This window comes from Camarhynchus parvulus, chromosome 17, assembly GCF_901933205.1.
Source record: "Camarhynchus parvulus chromosome 17, STF_HiC, whole genome shotgun sequence".
Classification (NCBI taxonomy): domain Eukaryota; kingdom Metazoa; phylum Chordata; class Aves; order Passeriformes; family Thraupidae; genus Camarhynchus; species Camarhynchus parvulus.
In genome coordinates, this window is record NC_044587.1 from 2,260,474 (window position 1) to 2,287,615 (window position 27,142).

At 49.5% G+C, this 27,142-nt stretch overlaps 1 protein-coding gene across 1 annotated transcript in view; it reads right to left on the reverse strand.

Moving 5' to 3' along the window:
* NACC2 (NACC family member 2) overlaps positions 1-27,142 on the reverse strand; it is a 48,558-nt gene that overhangs the window by 11,824 nt on the left and 9,592 nt on the right. The window contains exon 2 of the mRNA XM_030961404.1: positions 1,749-2,672. Within this exon, the coding sequence (XP_030817264.1) occupies positions 1,749-2,610 (862 nt within the window). The 5' untranslated portion in view covers positions 2,611-2,672. The remainder of the gene's footprint in view (positions 1-1,748; positions 2,673-27,142) is intronic.

A 27,142-nucleotide genomic window follows, 5' to 3' on the forward strand; every position in this document is an offset into this window, starting at 1 on the left:
TGAAGGCAAACCCACATTGCTCACCACAGGTTCTACAGCAGGGAAAAGCAAAATAAACCCAAAACAAGTGGGCAACAGCACAATTCCTGTTCAGTCTGGCTCCAACAGCAGCCATGGAGGAGACCCTGACCTTGTCCCACCCCGATCCCACTCCTCTCCTGCACCATCCCAACCACTGGCACCTGAAGCAGGACAGGGAGAGCACTCAGGATTTTGAGGCTCACTTCCTACAACTCCTTGTCCACTTCTCCTAACAAATATTTCTAATATTAAAATAGTAAATTTGCTGTTTTCCCCCTTTTTCATAAGGCTTAGTGAAAAAAACACCTTGGAAAATCCTGCTAATCTGCTCACTGTCCGGCAGGGAATGTGGCAAGAGGATGCTGAGCTCCTGGGATGGGATGGGATGGGATGGGATGGGATGGGATGGGATGGGATGGGATGGGATGGGATGGGACAGCGTGTGGGAGTGAGCCCACTCTCAGTACTAAGGAAGCCTACCTGTTTTATGTAACAAAAATCGTCCTATGTGCCAAATCGTCCTCCTTGGTGAAGACTAAAATCAAATGGCTTTGAGGAAAGCTAATCAACGAACCAGAGTCAAAATATTTGCAACATCAGTGCAGCAATTCCAGGAGCCAGAGCAGGGGAAGCAGCTCCAGGCGAGGGGATGCTGTGTGTCCCTCCCTGGGGAGCTCCTGAGGATCAAAGCTGCTGCCACAAACACCTGCAGCTCCCACGAGGAGGCCACTGTGAGGCTGAGCTTCCATGGGGGACACTGCCAGCTCCATCTGTGTGGGGTGCTGGGAGCTGCTTCCATGGGGGATGCTCACAGGACAGAACCCAGGGGCATCTCCCCCTGGACCTGCATCCCCCCTGTCCTGGCTCCTCAGGAGGGTCTGAGCCCTGCAAGGTGCCAGGGAAAGGGGCTGTGTGCCCAAGGAAGTGGGAGGGAAAGGAGCTCTCGTGTCCCTGTGCCCACTCTGGGGCTGAGCAGCAGCTCCCAGCCAAGCACCACCAAAGTGAAGCTGCCTCCTCTGTCTGAGGCCTGTTCACACCCAAATCCCTTAATCCCAAATTCTGGAAGGGCAGCAGAGGGGTTTTACTTAGTTCTAGGCACTAATGGGGAAATAAAAGAACATGAAGCCCCAAAAATGCTTCTCCCTTTCTGACAGTGATGTGTAGGACAAGGAGAGAGGGGCACTTCAGGCAGTGGGGAGAAAAGTCCATCTTTCCTTCTTGTTGCAGATATTCCTAGTTAACTTCAACAAAAATTATTTCATTGATATTCTCCCTTCCTCCAAATATACCGTGTTCATCACTTTTTTGGAAACTCTTATTCCAAAAAGCCAGGACAGAAGACAGCTCCCAGAGTGACCACCTGGCCCTGGGCCAAAAGGGCTGGTGCTTCCCTTGCCATGGATGACCCACGGCAGGTGAGCTCAGCCATCACCTCGGGATGGATGCCACCACCAAAGGGCTCGTGCAGCCACCAGGCTCCTCATTGGCAGCCTCAGCTAAAAAGAAAAGGCTGAGCTGACCCTGGTGGATGAGGCAGCCTCTCATCTAAAGAATGAGAGGCACCGAGACATCAGCACCAAGCCCACCACGTGGGCAAAAACCAACAAATGTAATCCCCAAAGACCAAAACCCAGCAACCAACCCAAATCTGCCCACGGTAGCTGGACAAGGCCCACACAACCACATCAAGGGAGCAGAAAACCCAAGCAGAGAGAGCCATCCATTACCAGAGTAACCTCCCGAGGACTTGATGTACATCTGCCCGTACTGCTCCTCCACCATGGTGTCGTAGGCCTCGTCATCCTCCTCATCCTCCTCGTTGTGGTAGGAGGTGGGGCTGTCGGTGGTGGGGATGCTGCTGGCGCCGGGGCTGGTGCGTTCCCCCTGTGAGTACTGCACCTGCTGCACGTTGGGCAGCAGCGTGGCCAGGTTGGGGACCCCGTAGTAGGAGACGCGTGACAGCTTCAGCGGCCCCGCGCTGGCGCCGCCGCCGCCGCCGGGCCCGTCCCGAGCTCCAGGCTCCAGGGGCCGCTTGCCGGGCAGGCCGGGCAGGGCCTGCAGCTCCAGGTTCTCGTGTTTGACGCGCGTGAGGCGCGGGATGGGCATGGAGGGGGACATGACGTAGGGCGCCGAGGCCGACTGCAGCTGGTTGCAGGGGCTCTGCGGCTCCGAGCTGGGGTCTTCGATCATGGTGGTCTGAGAGTCACAGTGCGGGGAGCTGACCTTGAACATCAAGTCCGTGCCTTTCTCCACGATGTGCTGGATCTGCAGGAAGCCCGCCGTGTACATCACCACCAGCTGCTCGCTCGCAGCCATGGTCAGCTTGCCGGTGTAGCAGAAGGAGAGGATCTGCTGGAAGCAGGCAGGGGGGACGGTGCCCGGCAGCTCGAAGGCGTTTTTGCTGTTCCCACTGAACAAGTCTCGGAAGTAGAGGCTGCTGGCGGCCAGCACCGCCCGGTGAGCCTTGAAGGCTTGGCCCTTCACCACGATGGAGACATCGCAGTAGAGCCCCAGCAGGCGCTGCTCGTTCAGGCAGCCCAGAACGGTGTTCCCGCAGTTGGGAATCTCTATGTGCAACATCTGCGACATGGCTCAGGATCGGCCGGAGCTCCTCAGACATTCAATGCAGGAATATCCAAAGTAGGGCACATCTGAAAAACGGAGAAGGCAGGGGAGAGAGGAACAAGGTTTTTAGACAGTTCAGCAAAGGCAGGCAGGAGCACAGGAACCCACCTCACCCAACATCAAAGGCTACAAGGCGAGCTCCCAGAGCCAAGGCGGAAAAGCGATCGCTTGCAAAAATTACTTATCGATGGTTTCGAGCAGCGTTGGGAATGCCATTGGTGGATGGCAAAGGATATTTCAAAAAAAAGCAAGTATTTCCTTCAAGTTGTGGTCTGTTTAAATAAGCACCACTGATTTATTCCCCTGGGGGTTTTTACTTTATGCAGGAAAATCTGAACGATAATGGGAGAGAACAGTAAACCAAACGAGAGGCAGTCAGACAGATCTCGGTAGCATTATATAAGAAACACAACAACCAGCAGCTATGTTGAAACTACAGAAAAGATATTTATAAAACAATGTGCCATTCTGCCCGGAAATAAATACAGGATTCTGCCGGAGCGAGAGCTCCCAGGAAAAAGCACTTTGAAAAGCAATCTTCCCATTTGCACCAGAAAGAGGGAGCGTTTCAACAGTTAAACCCCTTCTCAACAGATTTATCCTCCAACAAAACGAGGCTTATCTCCAAATTAAGCCAGATATTTTAGCCCCAATAAAACAAACCAACGTGCCTGCCGCAGCGAGCCGCCTACCAAGTTGTCTTCTTATTTTCCTCCCCCAGACGCCGAGCGGGGCAGGGGGAGCCCCAGCCCAGCCGCCGGTACCGGCAGTACCGGCAGCGCCGACCCTCCGCAGCCCGCCCCGGCCGCTCTCCAGGGCCAGCTGTACCTTTTGGCCATGGGCAGAATTCCTGCTGCCAGCTCCCAGAAGCAGAGGCTGGCGCTGGAAGGGCGCTGCGAGGTGCGCAGAGCCCGAGCAGGTAGCGCTGGTGCAGCCTGGGCGCTGAAACTCCAGCAGAGCAAATCACTGCGGATGCACCGAGCCCAGACCCCTCCGTGCTCCCTCCCCAAACAGTCCAGGAGATTTAAAATCCTGCAATACCACTGAAGAAAAACTACCTTTAACTAATACTGAAAGCTCAGAAGAACGATTTTTTTTTTTTTTTTACTTAACAAAAAGGAGAAAAAAAAATTAGAAGTTTATCTGAGAAAGATTAAAAAAAAATCTCTGGAAAGAAAATAATAACCCACAAAGAGCTGCTCTGTTCCCATTGCCGAGGGGAAAAAAAAAAAGAAAGTCCTATCTGCAAGGCCACGGGGTAACAGGAAGAAAAGGGAACACACTCGGAGCCAATTTAATTGTATCTGCATGGTTAAAAAAAAAAAAGGAAAAAAAATCTTCCAAGCGAGGAAGTTCGCGGTGCCTTCGCCTGGCCGGGAGCGAACGTACCTTGAGCAGCGGCCGCTGCCGAGGGGCTCCGGTGCCCCGAGTGCCCGGGGAAGGGGGAAAATAAAATATAGTATCAAGCGCTAGGTTTGTATCTGCTGGATCTCGAGCTTTTACCAAGTCAAATCTCCCCGGCAGCGCACAGCATCTAAATGAATAGGCCGGATGCAGATTAACATTCAGGCTGCTCTCTGCAATGAATAGAGCCCTTTGATTAGGGACCTGAAGTAAATGCCAGTTTCAAACCGAAGCTTTAAAAACAGAGAAATATCAGTGCCAGAGGAATGCTCTCAGTGTTGGTACAAGACAGACTTTTGATGAGTCACTGCAATGCAAACAAAGATGGCAGAAATACTGTACATCCTGTATGCTGATGAAATGCTTAGTGGTGCCACGGCAACTGAGACAGGTTTTAAATTTATAGTGCAGTTTTGCATATGAATTACGCTGTAAACTGCCTCCCCTGCCATCTAGTACATCCAGAGTGTCAAAGCATTTAAACTATTCCAAACAGTCTGCAGAGCTGGCACTGCTGCTGGTTAACTCCTGCGGCCAGGGGAAGGCAGGGAGCAGGGCTGGTGACAGCATCCCCTGCATCCCCCCAGCACCCTCCTGTACCCCCTGCATCCCCCCGGCGTCCTCCTGCATCCTGAGCATCCCCCTGCATGGCCTCAGCATCCTCCTGCACTACCCCCACGTGCCCCCAGCCTCCTCCTGCATCCCTCCAGCATCCTCTGCCTCCCCACAACAACCCCTGCATGCCCCCAGCACCCTCCCACCTGGCCCAGCATCCCACCCCAAGAGCTCCCCAACAGCACCTGCCCAAAAAGCACAGCTTTGGGAATGCCCAAATCTGCCCAAAATAAAGGTGCAGTTCCTCCTTGGGCAGCCACAGTCCTGCTTCCTGTGCCCCCCCAGATCCCCCCCACCAATACAAGAAAGCCTTTCAAATGCAGGAAAAATGTTTACCCCTTGGGGAAAGCTTCTTTCAGTCTGTGGCTGAATCCACTAAAAGCAAATCCATTTGCTTAAGTAATGAAATCCCAGTCACATTGTCTCCTGGATTCAGATTTTAAATTACCTTCGCATTTATTGTGCATGTTTGGTGCTTTTTTCTGGGAAAGAGGGTGGGGCCTCCCTTTGCTTATTTCTCCCTTGCCCAGAGCGTTTTTCCTTGTGCCACTTGCCTCCGGGTTTGGTTCAGTTGCTGCGCTCTGATGGTCACACACAGTGAAAATTCCAGGGCTGAGAGGTGAGGCCATCCCCAGAGCAGGATAACTGCAGGGAGCACAGGGCCGGCGATGCTCCAGCCTGACCCTTCCCTCCTGATCCTGCTCACAGCTCCACTTCCACATCCTGAGGGATGCTCGGTGCATGAAGTTCAAGCCCAGGGCAGGGAAGTGCTGCTCTCCCAGCAAAGCCCTGGGTGCCCAACTCCCACAGGACCTGCAGCCCCACGGAGCCTGGAGAGCCCCATGCTCCCATTCCCTGCCTTGGGAATGCTCACCACCCTCATCCAAACCCCTCAGGAGGTCACTGGGGTCCCTGCCTGGTGCTGATGAGAGGGGACCAAGGTGATATCCCACGAGGACATCACAGGTGACACCACAACAACCAAGCCTGAGAGCCCAAAACCTCTCCCAGGCATGACACCACCCACCTCTGCTGGAGAAAGGATGGAATCTGCCCTGGCAAACAACGATCCACTCTGGATCTGTGCAAACCACTGTGAAAAACCCGAGTTACAGAAAAAACACCACTGCTCAGGCACCTAAGGGAGCCTCATCCTTCCACGAGGACGGGAAGAACAGGGGTGGAGAAGGATTTCCTCCTCTTCTCTTCCAGGAAGGGGCTCCTCAGAGCTGAGAAGACTAGGAGGCCTCATGGACCTCCTTGGACCCAGCAGGGCAGGATGTGTGGGACCAGCCAAGGACAGCTCAGTAGCACAGAACAAGCCAAACTTAAAAGAAATATCAATTATTAATATTACTTAGAATTTGCTCTATAAACAAACAGGCTTGTCAGGAGCAACCCCTGTCTCTCCCTGAAAGCACCAAATTGGGCTGGTTAAGGGAATGTTTTAAGCCAGAGAGAAGCAACAAAGTGCCCCAGCATCCCAAATCTTTGGCAAACCTCAGATAAAACCTCCCAAGATGCTGCACACAATTGGTCCCTCCCAAAATGCAGCAGCTCCCAGGGAAATGGGGGGCGAAGTAACAGTGCTTGGTTTAGAAAGAGCATCAAGGAACACGTGCAAAGCCACACAAGGAAGCTGCAGAAGCCCAAACCACCCCAATAAACCATCCATCAGGACTGCTGGAATTTTCCCTTCTTCCTCCCTCTGCCCCTTCCTTTTTATGACCAGAATACATTAAAAAAGCCTCCCAAAACCCAACCCAAAACCACCAACAATCCCAAATCGTGAAGAAATAAAATAAAACAGTCTTGAAAGCCCAGGAGAACCTGCTCACCACCAAACCTCACATTCCCTAAAAACAACGGCAACAAAAAGCTACTATGATCAGACAGCAAATGCAATAAAGCTTGATAATTTCTAACTTTAAAATTCCTCTATTAAACATTATTGTTTTTCTTTTAAATAGAGCACCAAGAGACTTTTTGAAGGGGCCAAATGGCTTCTGTCTGATCTGGATTACAGGAAGAGCTGTGCCAGCAGGGAGTTTGACCTTGCGGTTACAGATGTAAACTGTATTTTTCCAATCCCATCTCCTAAGCTGAGCTGTGTCCCAAGGTGCAGGAGGAGCCCCCAGCATGATCATCACCCCAAAAAACCCAGTTCCCTTTGGCCTGGAGTGTCCTACAGGTGACAGACCATCAACAGGACATCTCCAAATGGGAAAACTTGGATAAAACTGGATTAAAACCAGACAAACATCCCCCACCTTGATCATTTTACCTATGTGACCATTCAAGCAAAACATCATTTTGTTTTCTGATGGCAGCCTCTTTCTCCAGGGGGATAATTTGTACATCTCTGCCTGATTTCTGTAAAGTCATAGCCTTAGTCACAAGATGTTCAAAAATGCAGCTGTTATTTGAGACAACTTCCAGGAGAGTTTGGGAATTCTCAGTTTCTGCATTCATCTGCTTTGGGGGAGAAGAAAAAAGCAGGTTTGCTCTTTTCCAAACTAATTCCCTGCTCTGAGGCCTGAAAGGTCAGGGCGAGGCAACAGCAACAAAGGAAAAAAGCATCGACCTAGAATGAGATGCTGCCATCAGAGCTCCCCCAGGAGTAATCAGAAATAATTAGATAATGTATTTAAATTGGCTTTTTTTTTCTTAGCTAAACAACAGAGAGACTGGGTGGAGAATCTTTCCCCCAAAACCCCCCAAATATCCCCTAAGTCCTGCAGCTCCCCAGGAAGGTGAGCTGGGCAGCAGCTGGGACAGGGACAAAGGGACAGGGACCCTCTGGGGGTGGGAGACAAAGCAGCCAAAGGCTTCCAGCCCCCCAGCCAAAGCCCCAGGAAAGAAAAGAGCTGAAAAGTCCTGCCCTTGAAGGCCCCAAAGGGTCAAAGGAAACTTCCCTTTCTTCTGTAAATGAGGAGAGAGGGGGGGAAAATCCCACCCTTGGATTTGAGGCTGGCAGGGGGATGTCACCCAACTGGGCAGGGTCCCCAAAGCCACCCAATCCCCCAGGCACAGGGGTGGCACCTGCCCTGCTCTCACTGCAGGGTTTGGGGGTTATTTCCTCATTTTTTAATGCAAAGGAAATGTAAAAACCCAGGGGAAAATATGCAACAGCTCACTGCAAACTCGGCGGCCAAGTGTCATTTCCAGAGCCCAGAGATGCTGTAATGCCTTAAATAAAATAGAGTTCAGTAAACTAAAGAGTTAAATAAAATAAATAGCCAAATAAAATGCACCTCAGGTCCAGGCTGAGCATATTCCCCCAACCCCTGCATCACAGGCTGTGCCAGGCAGCCAAGGAGCCAAAATGCAAAGTCTGCACCCCCACCCCAACAACTGAGCATCCCCTTTCCAGGTGAGAAAATCCAGGAGGGCAAGGGAGAGGGACTGGAGCACAGGTTTGGATTCCTGCACAGGGGGGAGAAAACAAGGTTAAGTTCAGTAATCAAATGGCAATGAGCCTCCTCTCCTGCAGCACTGGTATCTGCAGCTCCAAAGTATTTATTTTTGAAATGCTGCAAGTGGCAAGCGGCGTGGACAGACCCTATTTTTAGTGTAGTAGCCAGTGGCAATGGGTGAAAGAAGATTATTTCTGCCTTATTAAGAGCAGAAAGTGAATTTGCAAATATTACTCAGTAACACACGGGCAGCCCCCACGCAGCAGACATGCAGCACGGAGCCCCCAAAGTTCACACAGAAAGAGCAGCCCCAGAGGCTGGGCAGGGGAAAATAGGGGGGAAAGGGGGAAAAGTGAATTAAAATTGTGCTGATGCTGCAGCTCAGGAGGTGTGGGCAGCCCCACTGCCAGGGGATGGGTACTGGGTGCCCGTTTGGGACCCTGGCACTGCCCTGGGGGCTCTCCCTGGGGACCAAGCTCCAAACATCTCCTCTGGGGACCTGGCACAGCCCTGAGGGGTCTCTCTGAAGATCCTGGCACAGACACAGGGATGCCAGGACAGCCCTGAGGGGTCTCTGCCCAGGGACCCTGGCACAGCCCCAAGCATCTCTCCATGGGGACCCTGGCACAGCCCCGAGGGTCTCACCCCAATCCCCTGGCACAGCCCCGAGGGGTCTCTTTATGGGGACCCCAGCACAGTCCCGAGGGTCTCGCCCTAATCCCTGGCACAGCCCCCAGGGTCTCTTTGCAGGGACCCCGCACAGCCCCATGTCCCCCCCAGGGCCAGCACAGCTCTGAGGGTCTCTCCTCAATCCCTCGCACAGTCCTGAGGGTCTCACCCCAATTCCTCATCACAGTCCCGAGGGTCTCTCCCCAGTCTCCATCATTGCCCCGAGGGTCTCTCCCCAGTCTCCATCACTGCCCCGAGGGTCTCTTTGCAGGGACCCTGGCACTGCCCCGTGTGTCCCCCCCGGTGCCATCACAGTCCCGAGGGTCTCTCCCCAACCCCTGGCACAATCCCAAGGGTCTCTTTGCAGGGACCCCATCACTGCCCCGAGGGTCTCTTTGCAGACACCCTGCCCAGCCCCCCGGTGCAGCCCGGCTCTGTCCGTCTGTCCTGCTGCAAGGTGAGTCACCGTCCCCGCGAGCACCGCGGCTCCTCGAGGTCACCCACCCGGCAGCTCCAAAAGTGCCGTCATTCAGCCAAGGCAAAGCGTGCTTTTGCCATTATTATTTAATTAGGCTTTTTTTTTTCTTTCTTTCCCCCTTCCCTAACACTGATCTTAAGAGCTTTCAAAGCAAAGAGAAGCAAAAATAGAAAATGCAACATTTTAATTTTTTTTTTTCCTCTCTCTCTCAGATTGCTGCAAGGGGAAGGGAGAAGGGAGAGACATGGCTAGAAAATACAATTAATCTGCAGAACGGAGTATTTTGCCATCTAATAAAAAGTCAAGACCCCGAGTAAGTTATGGCCACAGGAAAGCACAGAGCACCCCATCACCCTGCCTGCAGCATCCCAGCACAAGCACTAATTCCCATCCGTAACACATCAAAAAAGACAAGTGCCATGCTGAATCCTATTCTCCTCACTCCTGGTACACAACAGCAGAGCTAGCAATATATAACATGCATGACTCAGTCCTAGCACCGTGCCACTACGGAACAGAAAGCTTTAAAATAAAGTAAATATCTTAAAAGGTCAATTAAAAAAAGCTTACAAAACATCAGACGCTGCTTCTCGCTAGAGCTCATTACCTAGTATGGTGGAGCTGCCTGTGTGTGTTTTTTTTTTCTTGTGCAAGTTAGTCTGTGAGTCAGCATTAACACACATGAGAACATCAGGAATACTGCCTAGTTCTGATGCAATGGAGGTTGTAAAAAAAAAAAAAGAAGAAGAAGAAGAAACGCACTCGGTTTGGACAGAGCCTGTAATTCAATTGCCTTTACTTTTCAATTACTGCATAGCCTACCCTGACCAACCTGCAGAGGGGAAGGAAACTTTGCTTACATCTCTGTCTTAAAATTAATGACTTTTACTTTTGGCTATAGCTTATTGTCCCTGCTTAAAAAAAAAAAAAAAAAAGACATAGTATAATTAACCCTTCAAGGGCAGCTGAGCCCGTGCAGCAATTGGGATCTTTGTGGTTTTGTAGGAATTTCAGGGCTGCCAAAAAGTTCTGGTGAAGGGAGACATTTATGCATTAAACTTTTAATACTCAATAAAGCAAAGCTACAATTGCATCTGAGCTTGATCTTTAATGGAAAGAGAAGCTTGCAGACAAGGGAAGTTAGAGACTGCAGAAATTTAACTCTGTGCTTCTGGGCTCAGACAGGCAAATACGAGACTGCACAGGAGCTTCTTCAAAAATGAGGGGCTTGGTCATCCAGCAAAACCCCTGAGAAATCCAAAATTGGTGACACGAGGTGGCCACCCCAGCCTGACACCCACTTTGCCCAGGTAGAGCTGATAATCTGCTTTTTTTATATATTGCATTTACTGTTTGTAGTCCAGCAAAGAATTCCCCGTCCCCCATTTCCCTGGGGGAAAAACCCCTCCAGACTGATCCCTGCTGCCAGGAGCACGGATGTACATGACATTTCATTTCTGCCTCCTCTCCTCCTGCAGCAAAACCCCTCACTGGGGGCAACAAAGTGTGCCCAAAGCTTCAGAATGTGCCTATTTCTGCATCACACCCTAAACCACCCCCAGACAACGCTGCAGCCCAGAATATTGTATTATATATACACTGCTGATGACTCTAGATATGAAAGATTATAATATAGGTGATGAATGATCAATATATTGGTTTTATATAGATATCATGTGCTAAATGATGCCCACCAATATCTGACAAATTCTGAGCTGCTGGGAGAGCCCCCAAAATCTGGGATTTTTTAGATCTCTGCAGCAATGAGGGGTCAGAGGTTGGAGTGAGAAAGTCTCCCCAGTGCTGACAACCTGAGCTGGTCCCACACCAACAAACACTGACAAACCCCCAAAAATATACACAGGTCTATCTAATTCATATGGACTCATAATCCAGTGAAACACAAAAAATGCCAAACCCCAGTTTAGTTCGCTGGTTGTTTTCATGAGCAGACACAAACACTGCAAAACCCTTTCTTCTTTCCAAGTATAAATACTTATTAATGCTGATTAACCAACACAGAAGCCTCTAATATTAGAGATCAATCACTTGTGCAGCCTCTCCTGCAGGCAAGGGTCTGTCTCAAACCAGTATGAGCCTGGTGGGGTTATTTTTCCTTAAGCATGTGGGATACTTGAATACAGATGAATTGAGTTTTAAAGGAAAAAAACCCAAGCAGCAACTTCTGGGCCAAGTTCTTGTGTGCCAAACTTTTCAACTGCCACAGCACAGCTCGACAGTGTTTCAAAAGAATTTAAGCACTGTTTTGAATACTGCTGACAATCTTCCTCATCAAAATTTGTAATTTAAATACCTCAAATCTGAAAAGCACGCTCCCTGGGGCATGCTTCATTCTCCCTCCCCACCACCCACCCTCCCCAAGCCCCATTTGGAATAAAATCCATTGCTTTCTGTATCTGGCAGGGTTTTCCCCCCCTCCTGCAGCCCCCCAGCATCCTCTGCATCCCACAGGGATCCCAGCAGGGCTGGTTCTGCAGGGCAGCCCTGGATGGAGCCTCTGCGTGCACCCCAAAACACACAGCCCCCTTCCTCTTTTACAGCTCTAGAGGCTGCTTTAGAGATAAAACCAGTCACTGGTTTAGAGATAAGATCAGTCACTGGTTTAGAGATAAAATCACTGATTTAGAGCTAAGTCTAAGTAGTGATTTAGGGCTAAAACCAGTTAGTGATTTAGAGTTAAAACCAGTAACTGATTGAAAGCTAAAACTAGTTAGTGATTTAGGGCTAAAACCAGTGCCTGGTTTAGGGCCAATTAGTGATTTAGAATTAAAACCAGTGACTGATTTAAAGCTAAAACTAGTGACTTATTTAGGGCCAAAACCAGTTAGTGATTTAGAGTTAAAACCAGTAACTGATTTAGGGCTAAAACCAGTAACTGATTTAGGACTAAAACCAGTAACGGATTTAGAATTAAAACCAGTAACGGATTTAGAATTAAAACCAGTAACTGATTTAGAATTAAAACCAGTTGCTGATTTAGAACTAAACCCAGCTACTGATTTAAAGCTCAAAGCAGGCAGTCCTGACTCCTACCCCCAGAAGGGGTTAATCCAAGGAGCCCCATTCCCACCCCTCTGCTCCCCAGTGGGTAAGATGCTCCTTCAGACGTGTCAACAACCCCCCAAATAATTCCCTAACCCCGGAGGAGCAGCTGAAGGACTGTCTTGGGGTGGCAGTGCCGGGGGAGCAGCAGCTCCATTTTGGCAGGGTTTGTGTTTAAGATTCCCTCCCATGGCTGCAAAGCACCTTGAAAGGTCGGCGAGCGCGTTCACATTCTCACATCCATCCCCGGCGCTGCCGCAGACGAAACGGATTGACCTAGACAAGAACTGCAACAGCCTCGCTGAAATAATCCATCAGCAGCCCTGAGCTGCAGCCTCCTTTGTCATGGGAACGCTGGGGAATCTCACCTACCTACTGCAGCCGAGAGGGGCTGGAGAGCCTTTAAATCCCAGCCCTGCTCTCCTGGGATGCAACCAAAGCCGGGCGAGCCGGCACGCAGCACCGATCCCTCCATGTTCCACAGCCTGTGCCCATTACCCAACTCATTAAAGACAGTGATACTTTGTAACACACTCTAATCTTTAATATTCATAGCTTGCTTCATTTGCATATCATGCCATAAATAGTTGGAGCAGAGGTAAAACACAAAGCGCTCCACTTGCATTTCTAATTATGCCTAAAATCAAATGTAAATCACAACACAGCCAAGACACAGAAAATATTAAATTTGCTGGCTCTCAGTTAAAAATCTTTAAACACCTCCCCCCCTCCCAATCATGCTCACAAACCCAATTATTTTTAAAAAGAAAAATCAAAGGGGCTCACGCTGTCTGTTCTCCAAGAGGAGCTGACACATCCCAGCCCCAGCCCTGGTGAGGGACCCAGCAGCATTCCCCCAGGGCCAGCCCATCTCCCCAAAACCATCCCCAAAAACCTGCCCTGCCCTTCCCACGGGGCTGGGCTGCAGCTGCCCATTTAACCTTGCTCTCTGGAGGAACACCAGGAGCCTTCTGCTCCGGGGTGCCTGGGAAAGCTGATCTCAGGCAAAGGAGGCAAATTTGAAACATCAGCTCAGATCTGAACTTGCGCTAATTGGGCTGGCTGGAGGTCAGGGCTTTGGGAGAGGGAAGGAGAAAGCCCTGGGGCTGGGAGCTGCTCAGTCCCAAGGTTTAATGAGGGAAGTTTTGGGGTGCTGGCACTCAGCAGCTCCGTGTCCAGAAGGAAACAAACAATTCCTGCTCACAATGTACCAAAAGCAGGCAGAGGCAGCACAGGCTGTTCCTCTCTGCTGTGTTTTCTCCTGGAACATGGAAGAGCCCTCAGAGGCAGGAGCTGCCCCTCAGTGAGGCACCAGTCCTGTGGAAAAGGCTCAAGGCCCCACTCCACCTCTGCCAGGGAAAGGCTTGGCATCAGTGAGCCCTGTGCTCTCTCCAGACACATCCCAAATATCAGCCCTTTTTATGGCAGCTGCAGCAAATTCACCTGCCTGCCCCAGAAAGGATCCTGGGGAATGGTGTGGGGCTGGCACTGGCTCCTGGGACCTCAGTCCAACCCCACAGCCCTGGAGGATTGGTCCACAACAACTCCCAATTTATCAGCTTTTAGGGAAAAAACAACAACACCCAATTTATCAGCTTTTAGGGAAAAGCTTGGCATCAGCCAAGGCTGCAGCCTGGGGGCAAACAGGGCTGAGGTGTTTTCACCTGCACACATGAACTGACCACACCTCCACCAGCTCACAGAGGCACCAGAAGACTTTATATCTGCAAAGCACCTCGATATTCATGGATAAAAATTGGAATTAGTACATTCCTGCCATATTCTGCTCCTACCTGTATGCTGGTTTTCCAGGGTTCCTAAATCCCATCAGTGAATGGGTCCAGGATTCCCCAATTCTTGCCCTCCCCTGGTGCTGCAGCTCATCCTGCCCCTTTCCAGACTCAACTCCAGCTCAGCAACTACACTGCATCAGGTCTAAGAAAGAGTTAAACGATTTTTTTTCCCTGCCATATCAACTTCCAAAGGATTCCAGAGACATCATTAAATTTAACCCCAAAAGGTGAGCAACCGCCCCGTGCCCCCAGCCTGCACCCAGGGAGAAGTGAAAGCGAGCAGCTCACAGCCTGCAAAGCTTTTCTGCTCTTCTTATGTACCCTGGCATCTTGCCCAGACCTATTTTTAAGCCCATTTACTAGAAATCCCACAAATTAAAGGAAATACGGATAATGTTGTAAGAATCCTTTGGGCCAAATAAAAGCTACACATAATTTTCCTTGTGCATCAAGAGTAAGATCCTTAACCACAAAAACCAGATTTCCCCAAAGCTCTTTTGCAACAGTGAGAGAGAATCTTGTTTTGTAAAAAGTTGCTTTGATTCACTCCTGGATTACAGGGAGCTCCGCTGCCTCCCGGCCAAACCCAGGAGTGATTCCTGTTATGAAACACAAGAGGTGTTAGAACACAAATAAATTCAACATCTCAGCTCTGGAACGGGCACTGCAAGGACGGCAAGGCACAGAGTGCAGCGGGGAGAAGCTGCAGGATGGTTTTTGGGGTTTTTTCCCTCTGCAGAGGAGATTTGGGTGGGTTTATCCCCCAGTTTCTATGCACTGTGTGTTCACAGTGGGTTTATCCCCCAGTTTCTATGCCCTGTGTGTTCACAGTGCTCATGGGGGGTCAGTGGGCTGGAAAATTTCCAACCTGCAGGCAGGACAGGCAGCACAGAGCCTCTCCTCCATCCCCTGTCCCCATTCCCAGTGCCACCTGCACCCCCAGGATGGGGACAGGGTGGTGACAGGGCGAGCTGTGCAGCACCCCAGCCCCAGGGAAGCTCAGCATCTCCTCGGGGCTTTCCTGAGAAACAAGGATTTTATACAAAAATAAATCTATCTCTGCATCTCTGTTTGAATAATGACAGTGGGGTCTGTCACGGGGTGAGCAGGAAATAAGGGAGCATCCACCTGGCTGCAGGTTCCCAAAGAGGGAACAGCTGAGTTTTATGCAGCACCCAGGATTTTAACTTTAAATAAACTCCACTAACAGCTCTTGTACTGGGGTAAGATTAAAAAGAAACCAGCAACCAGATCCATGTTTCACTAAAACTCATCAGACAAACAGAAACAGCCCCAAAACACAGCAAGTCAAAGCAGCATCTGTGGTTAGTCCTGGCAGGGAGGGAATGAGGGGAAGGCGCTTCCTTTCCCCATCCAACCTCACTCTCCTTCATCCCCACCACTGGCTTAAAATGTCTTCCTCACAAACATTCCAGCTTCCTTTTCAAAAAGGAAAATAATTATGCAGGGGAATAACCACTTGTCTCCTACAAGCACACAGATATGAACAGTTAAACACACAACTTTGGGAACTTTGCCAAGATTTATATGTTTTGCATGGAAAGCAAATGTTGGTGGCTTTTTTTTCCCCTGCCTGGGAAAATATTTAAGTGCTAAGTTTATGGAGCCAAGTCCATTTATTCCTGGTTTAGGCTGCTGCTCAGACAGAACTGAATTAGTGATTTAAGCAGCACTGGGGGATGCAGAGCTGGCCCACGCCAGAGCCCCCAGCCCAGAGCTGTGCTGGCACGTGGCTCTGGGAATTCTGGCCCAGACAGGGTTTTATCCATGGCACAGGATGGCAGGAGTGGCCACCCTTCCCTGGAGCCCCCCAGGTCCCTCTCAGCCCCACCAGCTCATTGCTGTGGTGCTTTTTGATGCAGTGAAAAGTCCTTTCATGGGGATGCTCTTAGAAACAGCAACACTTGATTTGCATTTTCCTGGCCCAATTTACCAAATCCCTGCCTCCAGATGGAAGCTCCTCCCTGTGATCCCAGCTCAGAGCAGCTCCCAGCTCCATCAGTGTGCTGGGACCAGTCCCATGAGCCGAGGCAGCAGTGGGCAGCAGTCCTGTCCCATCCCTGGAAGCGTCCAAGGCCAGGCTGGACAGGGCTTGGAGCAACCTGGGACAGTGGAAAGGGGATGGAATAGGATGAGCTTTTAAGTCCTTTTCAAAGAAAATAATTCAGGAATTCTATAAAACCCCGAGATCCCAAGCTTCAGCCACTTGCTCACACCTCAAGACATCTCCACAAGGCCCCCCCAGCTTTTTGCAGCAAGCCAGCCAGTGATTTTTGCCTCTGTATTTCCATTTATTTGTGTATTTTTGCAGATCTTTCTGGCCAGTTAAACCAGAACCGTGGCGATTGCGAAATCAGGAAATTTGCTGCAACGCTCTGTAACTCTTGCAAGGCAATTAGCCAAAGCCTCACACAAATAAGCTTTTTTGCCACACCATTCTAACCACCAAGCATTAACCCATTTTCTTAGGAAACAACATCTGCTGAAACAACTTCCTAATCTAGCAGCAGGCATGGAAAAAACCCAGTGCAGTCTCTCTAGTGCAGATTTGCACTGCTCAGAGGGTGCTGACCAGACCCAGCCTCCTCTCACAGACCCTCTCCCTGGGATATTTATTGCCTGGGGCAGGAAAAGCGTTCAGGTCAAAGGTTTTCCTGCAGCACTTCCATGTTTTAAAGACAGAGATGGTGGTGGAGCAGCCTGGGGGCTTTGGAGCAGGATTTGCATCCCTGCACCCGACTGTGGTGGGGTCTGAAATCCTCGGAGCTCCAGGAGCTGCACCCTACAGCTGCAGGGACAAATCAAAGCACACAGGTGTCATTTGCAAGAATAAACAAACTGCTGGGCAATAAAGCAACAGTTTCCATTTCCCACCCTGGCCTTTACACAGCTTTTTTTCCTGGGAAAATGGGAACATAGAGCCAAAATCAGGCTCCGTGATTTGCCCTAGGAAAGACAGAAACCACACTGCATCCTTCTCCTTACTCCAGCCTGAAACAGCAGCCACACTTCTGTGCCATTTGTTAGAACTCATTTCCTCCCTTACTCTCTGCCCCTGCTTTCTCCACCATCCCGAAAAACCAATAAAATAAAATAAAAAGCTTCCTTTTGGGAACGCAGTGGTAATAATATTGCTCCCATCTGTTGGTAAGTCTGAGGACCTGCACGGGGAGCAAAGAGGCTGCAAAGCTGAAAGGGAGTCAAGTGTTTGCATGGTTTTAGTGAGAAATGAAATCCAGCTTTAAACACAGTAAATCGGAGACTATTCTGAATCACCTCTTGAATTTTTTAATGCTACTCCTGGGAGCACTGAAGGTAAATATGTTAATTTGACTTCAATCATGGTGCAAAGAAAAAAAAAAAGCAGCACACTGTATTAGTTTAGGGTACCAAGTCTTAAAACTATTCATGCATTTCTGCATATTTTATACTCAGCAAATAAAGTTCCAAGGTTCTATAAGGAGGCTGCAAAATTATTCTGAGTAAGCAATAATGAGCTGTGCATTATATAAGGCTGATACTAATGGTAATCTATTATTAAAAATTGAGAGTTATAGCAGCTCCATAGGAGTCCGAGAGCAGGTTTTGCTCCCTGGGAAAGGAGAGCAGCACCTGGAGCAGGGAGCTTGGCCAGGTTTTAGGGGACCCAGGCTGCACCCCAGGTCCTGGGGATCATCTGTGCCATGTCTAATGAACTTTTCCACAGGTACCACCCTGTCCCACTGCAGCATCCTGAGCCCCAGCGTGTCCCATTCCCTGCCTGAGCAAAACACATCTCCCAAAATGCATTAAAAACTTACCAGGGTGTCAGGCTGGTGTATCTCAGCTGTCCCCAGAGCCAGCCTGACCTTGATCCCTGCTCAGCTGCCCCACCTGGGCTGCAGGGATGTGCCCAGTGAAACCCAGGGAGCTTTTCCTGCCTGTCCCCTCTGCCAAATCACCTCCAGGGCCTCCAAGGAGCACCAGGGCGGGAGCATGGACTGAAATCTCAATGGAAGAGGGCACATCCCAGCACCCTGGTCCACTGCAAGGTTCCCTTGGAACAAGACAGCTTTAAAGTCTCTTCCAAACCAAACCATTCCATGGTTTTACAACGCTCAGCCAGTTCCAGCCAAGCTTTGCTTGGTGCTGGTTTCAGCTGGACTTGTTCTGCCCCTCTGCCAGTCCTTCCTCCCTGGAGATGGATGCTTTCCTGGGGCTGCTGCTTCAGGATCCATCCCAGCCAGAGCTGAGGATTTTAAGGACAAATCATCATATCCTGGAACAGCACCACTCTGCATTGCTGTGAGAGAAACAAACAGCAAAAAGCCCAGAGTTTGGCTCATTTTCCTCCTTCCTACATCTTTTGGTGAGAACTGAAGCAGTCTCTGGAGGCTGCAAATGTGGATCTGGAGAACTCACACAGAAATAGGCACAGCAGTGAGGGACCAGGACATGTCCATGTTTAACCTGCACACCTCCATCCCACAGGACTCATGCATCCTGAGCACACCTGGGAACGTGGTGCTGTCACCTCCTCACCTGCCCCATGAGGGAAAATCCTCCCTTGGTTTTGCATGCAATGCAAAATTCCATTTTTTCCCTGTGTTGCAGAGAGCAGCCAAGCTCCTTTTTCCCCAGTGAAATTCTGCAGTAAGTGCAGATCCCAAAGGCAACGTTCTGCCCAAACCAGAAGATAATGAAGCAAAATAATTCCAGGAGAAACAAACTTAGTCTGAGACCTCTCTGCACTGAGAAGGATCTCAAACAGCAACGAGCTCTCTGCTCTCTCCACGCTGAAAAAGGCTCTGGGAAGGAAACCAAACAGAGCAGGTCAGACTTGCTGGGAGTTTCTGGCATTCCACCTGCTCTGTGCCTGTTCCCTGCTGCACTGAAGGAGTTAACAGCTCCTGGGGGATGTAACAGGAGCTGGAGTCAGTCACCCAGGCATGGCTGCCTATGAATGAAGTTGCCTTGGAGATGCAGCCAAAAGCAATGACCAGATATTAACTTTTCACCACGGGCTGCCAAGGCAGGCAGGACTTGTGAAAGCAGCAGGACACAGCTCCCAGCCAGGCTGGAACATCCAGAGGCAACGTGAGGCACCCCTGAATCCCCCCAGAGGAGCAAAACTTTGTGTCTTTGCTCAAGGAACAGGAGGAACCTCCCCTTGCAAAGCCAAGCTGGCAAGAAAACCCAGCTCTGGGACCTTCTGGAATGGGCAATTAATGTCCATAAGCAGGATGATGCCTTCCCTTGGTTTAATTTTAAAGTTGATATTAAAGATAGCAGCTCATTGCTATTAAAGATACCAAGCTCCTTAATTCCTTCTGTAATCAGCTTCCTAAGCAGAAAAAGCAGCACGGGCACCTTACCCAATGCAGCTGAAATGAGACATCATGAAGGAAAACCATTAAGAAGGAGCTCAGAGGCTGGGCTGGTGCAGGATCACACACCTGCCTGAGCCAGCACTTCCTCTGCACTTCCAAGGGCAGGTCTGGAGGTGGGTGAGCAGCAAGGAGAGGCTGCTGTGCCTCTCAGGGCAGCCACACAGAGGGAAACTCAACTTTAGCTTTCTCAATCTCAGCTCAGAGCTCCCTTTTGTGCCCCCTGAAGGTGCTCAGCCACTTCCCAAGGGGTCTGTGCGAGGAGGACAGTGGGTGACCCAAAAGGTGGCAGCAGGCAGCACCAGGAGGCAGAGCATCCACCCAATCCCATGGGTGAAACCACCTCACCTGCATCACCTGCACCTCTCCTCCCTCCAACCTCACTGAGCCAAGGGAAAAAACACCTTTCAACCACCACAAGGCTCGTTCTGCATGAGATAAATCAGAGCAGCACCCTCCAGCCTGCCCTGGGGAACACACAGCGCCAACGGACACACCTCAAAAGCTCGGATTTTAACCCAAAACCCAGCCCCTGCAGGGGATGGTGCTCTCCAGGCCCTGCGTGAGCTGCACTGTGTCTCACACAGGGCATGGCTTGCTCACAAAGCCCAGCCCCACCAGCAGCACCAGCAGGGGGGAACGGGTGGTGAAGCCACACTTGGGGCTGTCAGGGACATCACAGACCCACAGAGATGAAATAAAATGGACATCTTCCCATCAGAGCAAACACTTCCTTCCCATCCACACGCCAGCCAGCCCCTTGATATTTTTTCCCTGAAGGAAAAACAGAAGATGCTTTCCATAAGCAGACGATTTCAGCAGCTAATTTTACCATCACTTATGGTCGACTTTATGACTAAGATTTCATGCTGACTATATTAATCCTGTCAAATTTCAGAGTGAGAGAGAAATGATACTGTATATTTTATGGCTGCAATAACTTCTAAGCCATTAGACATGCATGCTGACATGAAAGTAATCAAATTGATTTTTTCCTATTACAATGAAGAACTTTGTATGAGCAAATAGTCTTTCTGGCACAGGAATGAAACTCTAAGAAGCCTGTGCTCACTCAGGAAATTAGGAAATTGCCACGAGCCATCGTTCAGAAATTTGAGTTTTCTGCTTACTCACATTTTATTGTCACCAAAGCTGAAAGGGGCACGTTAGCCAACCAAAGGATCGACAAAAAGCCAACGCCAGGGATAATCAGAGGGGTTTGAAGCCCTGTTAAATACTGCAGAAGCTGCAGTTAATTCTTTTCCCAGCATTAAAGGCTCCCCAGTGCCTTTTTTAGCCTAGTCAGATACACTTTTTCCCCCCACAGCTCACTGGCCTCTCCTCCAGGGGTTGGGTGGGCAAGGCAGAGTGGACCAAAGTTGCTCGGAGGATTTTTGGCAAGTCCAGGAGCCCAATAGTGTTAATGGATATCCTACAGCCAATGAGCAAGCCAGGGGGCCAGAAGGTCAACTGAAATGATTTTTAAATGCAAACAGGTCTTTAACTGTAAGTTCCACTTGCTTGGTGCTTCGTTGAGTGTTTCAACACCGACTCATCTCTGCCAGCCTAAAATTCCAATTTCAAGCCCCTTAACCCAACCTGCGTGCCAAGCTCTAGAGAAAGTGAGGCCAGAGCAGCAGACAAGTGGCAGGGCAGAGGTGCCCTGTGCGGACAGGGGCACACCTGGGCAGGGCAGGGGCTCTGCAAGCCAGGCCTTGCAGGGATGGGCCAACAGGGCACACCTGCCAGCTGAAAAACCCTGTGAAAACCTGTCTGCTTCCCCTGCTGCGTGAGAACACACGCTGGGTGTGAGAGGACAAGATCAGAGAGGCTCAACATCTCCAAAGACTCAGCAACCAGCAGCAATTAAGGGCAGATAACACAAATAATGCAAGAGACTCACCCGACGCCCCGCGGGCACGGCCACGGCTCCTCTGCAGCCAGTAAAGTGCAAGATTTTCTTTTAGTTGTTGTGTTTTTTTTTTTTGTAGAATATTGGTATCAATCATTAAATAACATCAGATCTTTCAGACCAAGCCAGCTGCACAAAAAAAAAAACTGGCACAGGGATGTGCTAGAGCTGTCTGAAGGCTCAAAGAGCTAGGGGTGTGTATGTATATATGTATTTATATACATATATGTATCTATGTCTTGGGTTAGCAAAATAATTACAGTTTTAACATGGATTTAGTGGCAAATTAAAATGCTTTGGTGGCTATCAATAACATTTCTTTTTGGTTTTTTTTTTTTTTTAAGCAAAAAGAATTTAGAAATACAAAACCATAAAACCACAACTACATGGATTGCCTCAACCAAGACTTGCAAAATACCAATTTTAGTGAATTCCAATTTTAGTGAATTCCAGTTTCAGTGAATCCCTTTTCCTTCCACACCAGATATTTGTAAAATCATCAGAGCTGCCGTGGACAGGGAACCTGCCACTAGACCAGGCTGCTCCACCCAACATGGCCTTAAAGAAAAACAAAGTTGGGTGTTTTATTGTTTTAGGGCATGTTATTATTTGGGGTTTGGGGTTTTTTTTAAGTTACAAAGCCAACAAGCACAAGTTTTAAGTAAGTTTTAAGTTATACAAGCGAAGCTCTCCCAACAAAACCCAATCCAAAGCTCAGCCCAGCACACTGAGCGCCATTCACCAGCACCAACCCAAGGTCCTTCTGCTGCCCCTGGGGTTCAGGAGGACCCCAGAACATTCCAGAACAAGCCTGACTCGGGATGTGGTGCCCAGAGGAGGACAAGCAGCGAGCCACAAACCCTCCATCACCCCAGCAGGAACCAGCAAATCCTTCCAACCAAACCCCAACAAGATCCTGCTTCAAAGTTCTTCCCCAAACCCTGAGTCTTGCAAAGGTAGAGCCTCCCAGGAGAGGCAGAGAACAATATCCATGAGTTTCTCATGACCTTCCGGAGATTGCCATGACAACACCGCTGCCACCCTCCAAACATGGATATATTCATTTGCACTGGTGTGATTGAGAATAATTAGAGTGAGATTCCCTGAGCCAGGGAGTCACAGCTCTGGCAGCAGAGCCCAAGTTTCAAGGGAAGCAGCCTCAAATTTAAATGTAAAAAAGAAAACCGACAACACTCCTCGGAGCCGCGTGACCTAATTCATTATAAAGAATGTCAGTTAGCAAACCTTTTAAATAAAACATTAAGCTAGAGGTAATTTGAAGCCTTGTGGATTTTGTTTTACTCAATTATTTTCTAATGCTTCAACTTCAAGAATAAATATGCAGGAATCAAAAAAAAAAAAAAATACTAAGGGTTTCATTTAATTCTTTTTTCAAAAGAAATGAAGACATTCATACTAAACCAAAATACCCTCAACCAAGCTGGATTTTTAATTAAAACTTTTATGTCCTACAAGATTCTTCAAGGTTATAATATCTGCTCCCACATCATGAGGCAGCATCACGCTCACACAAGGGCGAGCCCAACATCCACGTTAGAACAACCTGTGCTATGCATTGCTATACCTTATTTCCAGGACATCCACTCACAAATTAAACCAGGCTGGAATGCTATTTCTTCCCTGCCCCATAATTTCCATAACCACTTGCAATTTTCACTCTGTTGGGAAGGGTTTCCCTGCAGCAGGCTGAGGCAGGGGATGATCACGCCGGCCTCTGCTTTGGGTTTATTAATGCCTGGTGCTAAGAGCAGGGCTGGAGTGAGGCAGGTGGGGATGGAAAACCTGCAGAAGGGCAGCAGAGGGTAAAAGGCACTGCTGGTGATCACAGCTTAAAATGAGATTAATTGGGAAAAGGGGGGAAACAAAGGGAATCACAGAATCCTGGAGTAGTTGGGGTTGGAAGGGACATCAAAGCCCATCCAGTGCCACCCCTGCAATGAGCAGGGACACCTTCCACTGTCCCAGGGTGCTCCAAGCCCTGGCATTGAACATTTCCAGGGATCCAGGGGCAGCCACAGCTTCTCCTGGAACAACAGGAGAAGTTCTGTGATGAACAGGAACAGTTCTCCTGTGATGAACACTACAAATGCTCTACTAAGAAATACAACAAAACAAAACAAAAAAAAATAGTCATAAAGAGTCACCCTTTGAAGGGAAAAAAAAAAAGAGTTTAGAGCTAAATATTTGATTTGATTTTGGCAGCATCACCCTTTTCCAGAGGCTACCAGAAAGAGATTTGCAGGAATGTGCTTAACACCGCTCTGCTACAAGTCCGTGCCACAAAACATTCCGGAAACAAAGAAACCCAGAAGATAAAAAGATTCCTTTCCGCCACACTGTTCAGAATAAAACACCTCCCTACTTTGATTCAGCCTTCCTTACAGTGCCTAAAAAATAAAAAAATAAAAATAAAAAAGTCAGTTTTTCCCACCCAGTGGGTCCAGCAGGGATCCCCAGCAGCTCCCATGCTGAGCCCAGGAGATGCCAGGGAAGCAGAGCCAGCTCATGTAACCCCTCACTGCCCTGGTTTTCAGGTCACAACCACACCCTGGGGCCACTTTCGGGGTGTTAAAAGTTCTCGGTGTCAGGGAAATAAAGGATTTGGTGTTGGTGGAAGGTGTGAAGGGTGGAATTCGCATGGCACATCACACCCGCCCCAGGGCGCCCCAGCCCCCTGCACCCAGGGCTCCTTGTCAAGGCAGAAAACTCCGGATAAATCCATTTCTCTGCAGCAGGGAATAAACAAGGATTAGAATTCACCCGTTCATAACAGGGAAACCCTGCAGCTAGAGGTGGAGTCAGGCAGGGCTGGAACATCCAGCCTAAGTTGCTTGACGAATGCTAACTATGACTTCCAGCTTATTTATCTAATTTGGGTTGATTTTTAAATATTGAGTTATCTAACCAGACACAAAAAGAGAGCCTGAAAAATTTCCTGTGTTAGTGAAAACTCTCCCTGCTGCTTTAATTCAATCTACATGTCTGAATATTACTGACTTTTTTCAATCACATTTGTATTGGGAAACCAGGAGCTCGTTTTCTCCAAATGGTGTTAAGTGCCTGGAAAACGGGGTTCTACAGCAAAAGAGCCTCTCCAAAGCTGACTGAATGCACAGCTTGCAAGTATTTTAGTCATTTACAATATTTATCAGCCTCTATTTTTGTCAATCAATCCATAAGAAGAGCAGAGCAGCCAATACCCATAAAACAATCAGCTGGATTTCAGCACAATCTGATTTCTGTGCGAGAAAGGGGCAGCTCTGAACTGACACAGCCAGTTTGTAACACACACACACACAAAAATACTTACAGCAGGGATGAAGTCAGTGGCAAAATCCTCAGTGGCTTCAGGTGGGCCAGGATTACCTCCAGGAAACACCAGGGAGATGCCAAGGCTGGCAAAAGGAGGCTCAGGGACGATTTTAGCGCTCTCACAAATCCCTGACAGGAGGGAGCAGCCAGGGCAGGTCGGGAACAGGGACAGCAGAGAGGGAACAGCCTCCAGCCGTGCCAGGGGAGGGCCAGCTTGGACATCAGCAGGAATTTCCCCATGGAAAGGGTGGCCAGGCAGTGCCCAGCGAGTGCCCATCCCTGGAGGTGCCCAGGGAAGGCCTGGACGTGGCACTCAGTGCTCTGGGCTGGGGACAAGGTGGGGATGGGGCACAGGATGGACTCAATGATTGATTCTTTTTAAATGATTTAATGATTGCTACTTTTGATCAATGGCATCAGTGATCCCAGAGGTTTTTTCCAGCCTCGGTGACCCTGTGAAGGCTGCAAGGGGCAGGACCACCCATCCCACCCGCACTGGATGGCTCCAACCCCATCCAGGGTGTCTGACTGGTCCCAGTGACCCAGAGGCTGACACTGGTGGCACTGGGCACACCTGGGGAGTCTGTCCCTGTGGGATCCATCCCAGTCCTGTTCCTTGGAGCTGCTGCTGGTGCCCAGGGTGGTGCTGAGCATCCCCAGCCCTGGAACACAAGGCACCACCACGGAATTCCAGAGAGCACCACACAGCCGAGAACATCAGAGCCTGCCATCACCATCAGGGTGGATTGGAAACAAAGATCCAAGCCCAAAAACCCTGCCTGACCACCCCTGAACACACGAGGTACCACTCACTCCCCCCAGCCCCAGCCTGCTTTTAAAATTCAGCCTTTATCAGCTTGAGTTGAGCAAATCCAGTCAAAAGGCAGAAACGGATTGTGCTAGTAAGCAGAAAAACTGTTACATCTTCTGAATGTAATTTTGCCAAAAGCCTCTGCACAATTTTTTTTTGTCACGCTTTGCATTATGAAGGAAATTTCTTTTTAGAAGAACAGGAGAATGATTTGCATAATATTCTTTGCAAGTTAATATCAGCCTCTGATAATGATCTCTGCATAATGCAAAAACGTTTGAGAAGACTGTTACAACACTAAGTAATCATATTTTAAATTATGTTTCCCTTTATAGAAAGGTGTTGCAAAAACACACAGACATGAAATCTGTCTGTTGAAGTCCCAAGAACCACCTGACCATCTTCCCACTATTCTACTGTTACAGATTGCAACACTGCCTTTCAAAATCTTACAAAACAAATTACACTGCAACAGTCTGGCTTCACAGAAGGCAGAGCTTTTTCCTGCGCTGCTGCTCCAGCACATTACATTTCACAAGAGCCTCTGATGTGCTGCAGGGGTTAAGCAAGGGCCCAGAATTGAAGCTGTAACACCACCAGACGTGGTTATTTAGGTGGATTGTCCCCTCTCACAGTGCCACCAGCACAGGTGGCAGCACCAGGGCATGTCCTGCCTGCCACCAGCTGCAGGGACACTGGTTTAGCTGGGTGGTCCCTGCTCTGGCCCAGCTGCCCCACAGATGGAGCACTGGCCATTCAGGCTGTGACACCCCACAGGGGTCCCCTCCAGCAGGGAGGGATCTCCCCAAAATCCCAGCGAGGGACGAGGTGCCGGAGCAGCCAGGAGATCTCTGCTCACAGCATCACTCATGGTGATCAGGTCAGGAGCCAGACACCAAAGCAGAGGCGCAGGAGGAAGCCATTTGTACAACTCTGCTGGGCAGCATCCTGTTGGATGTGGGTGATTTCCCTCCAAAGGGGGATGTGGGTGGGCAGCTAATGCACTTGGATATTAAATGCTTCATATGTCACTGAGGCTTAACAGCCACAGGCAAGTGGTTAAAACCTGAGCCAAGCTTCCCTGAACTGCCAGGAACAGAGGGAGGTACCTGAGACAGGAGGAGGTGGAATGAGGAGTGGGATGAGGGCTTTGGGACCAAACATACAAATGATGCAGCTCAGATCTGGGGTGGAGCATGGAGCAGGATCCATGGGATGGGCTGTGCTGCCAAGGGCACTGCCAGCAGCAGAGAGTGTCCCAGAGAGCCACTGTGCCCATGGCAGCCTGAGGAGCACAGTGGGCAGCACGTTCAGCCAGTGCCACCCACGCCTGTGACACACACAACAGGGCATCATTCAGCCTCTGCCGTGGGTGGTTCTTGTCCCACCTACAAAACCAAGACTAAAATTCAAATACCAGATCTGAGCAGCCAAGGCAAGGAGAAAGAATCCTCTGGGATGGCAGTCTGGGCTTGCTGAGGCAGCTCAAGCAGTGCCCTGGCTATGAAACCATCCCAGAACCAGGAGACCATTCCTCCCCTCGAGAACTCAGGGTAACTTGCAGAGTTTGTCCAACCTCATGGACATGAGAACAATCCCTCACCCCATCCCATCT